At 33.5% G+C, this 1,496-nt stretch overlaps 1 protein-coding gene across 1 annotated transcript in view; it reads left to right on the top strand.

Annotated features, from left to right (window-relative positions):
* The first annotated feature begins 445 nt into the window (after window positions 1-445).
* LOC107098490 (thyrotropin receptor-like) overlaps window positions 446-1,496 on the top strand; it is a 32,271-nt gene continuing 31,220 nt past the window's right edge. Inside the window, exons 1-2 of the mRNA XM_015396209.1 lie at window positions 446-609; window positions 682-753. Coding sequence (XP_015251695.1) covers window positions 446-609; window positions 682-753 — 236 coding nt within the window. The remainder of the gene's footprint in view (window positions 610-681; window positions 754-1,496) is intronic.

Below are 1,496 nucleotides of genomic sequence, written 5' to 3'. Positions count from 1 at the left end.
AAAAAAAAAAAAATAATAATAATAATAATTGTTGGAACCAGCTCTCCTCATGATGTAAAATACATAATTTGTTGTCTTATTTTGCACTTGCTTCCATTGTCATTGTCTTTGCTGAATCCTTTTTTGGACAAATATATGAGACATAGGAAAAAACATCTATTTCAAAAGAATATAAAGCAATTAGAGTAAAGGCATCAACAAAAAAAAATGTATAGTGCTAATATTACCATTACTTAATATTTACTGTTTGTAATACTCTGTTTAACAGAAAATTGACCAGAAATCTTATTTAAGACAAGGATAATTTTATTTTTAAGATATGAACAGGACATTTTATTTTGAAGGGCTACATCTTGAGTGCTGGTTTGGAATGCCCTTTCTTTTGTGAAGTCCCTCAGTTTAGTACTTGTCAGGGGGCTTTTTTGAGTTCATCAAAACCTTTGAAATGAAGATTGACTTTAAAATCTTTTTTTTTATTTTCCTACTCACTGGACTTTCTTTTTCTCTCGAAGACTGTCCGCAACATTGCAAGTGCGACTGGGAATCCAAGAGGGTGTCATGTTCTGGAGTTGAAGTTGTGCCTTTTTTCCATGGCTCTATAGAGGAGGTGTAAGTATTTAAACTTTGTATTAAAGATAGGCTAGTGATGATAAAAGCTGATATTTATTGTTTTTGTTTCAGGTTGCTTGTGAGGACAAAGCTTGCTTCTATTCCCCCAAACACATTTGCCAGTTTGCCCAACATTTCTCATGTGTAAGATTTTACTTTTTATCAAGATTAACCACTTAATAATGTTTGTAACTGGCATTGACATTGAGAGCCCAGAACCTGACAAAAAACCTTGGTGCTGAAACTAAATAGATAACAGCCCAACTGCTAATTTATTTTAAATATATGCTCAGAGAATTTACTTTTTATGCTGATATGCATAAAAGGATGCAAAGCCTTAAGCTTTCTATTTAGGTAAGGGTCTGTATTTAGAACTCCAAGATTCAAATGAAAACCTTTATTAAATTAATTTCAATTCAATTCTAAAATATTTTAACTCAAAGAGAAAATTAAAAATTTGAACTCATAGGGTTTCCTTCAGCGAGTTGTAAATGTTGATGGCTTTCAACAGGATTGATCTTCTATGGGATTTTTTATCTTACAGGAGCAGCCTCTGACTGAGGCCACTCTGTTTTTGTACAACAGTGTGATGAGGAAGGTTTTCCACAATGTTCTTCATGAGGAACACAAAGATCATGCTCTAATAGCTTCCTGACTTTTTGTTAATTGCTCCGAAGCTGCAACCTAACAGATGATGGTACAAGAGCTCATCCTAAAAGATGATGGATGTTACTTCACAACAGACACTAAAGTACCTAAAGTTCCTCAAGAAATACAGTCTACTCTGTCCAATTCTTGTATACAGCTTCACAGTTGTTGTTTTTTTTTTTAGTGACTAGACAGAAGACATAACTGTGGCCTATTGTCCTCTAGTAAATGGTGGAAAG

This window comes from Cyprinodon variegatus, unplaced genomic scaffold (genome assembly GCF_000732505.1).
Source record: "Cyprinodon variegatus isolate N-32 unplaced genomic scaffold, C_variegatus-1.0 Scaffold782, whole genome shotgun sequence".
NCBI lineage: Eukaryota > Metazoa > Chordata > Actinopteri > Cyprinodontiformes > Cyprinodontidae > Cyprinodon > Cyprinodon variegatus.
This window is presented reverse-complemented; position numbering and strand designations above follow the sequence as displayed.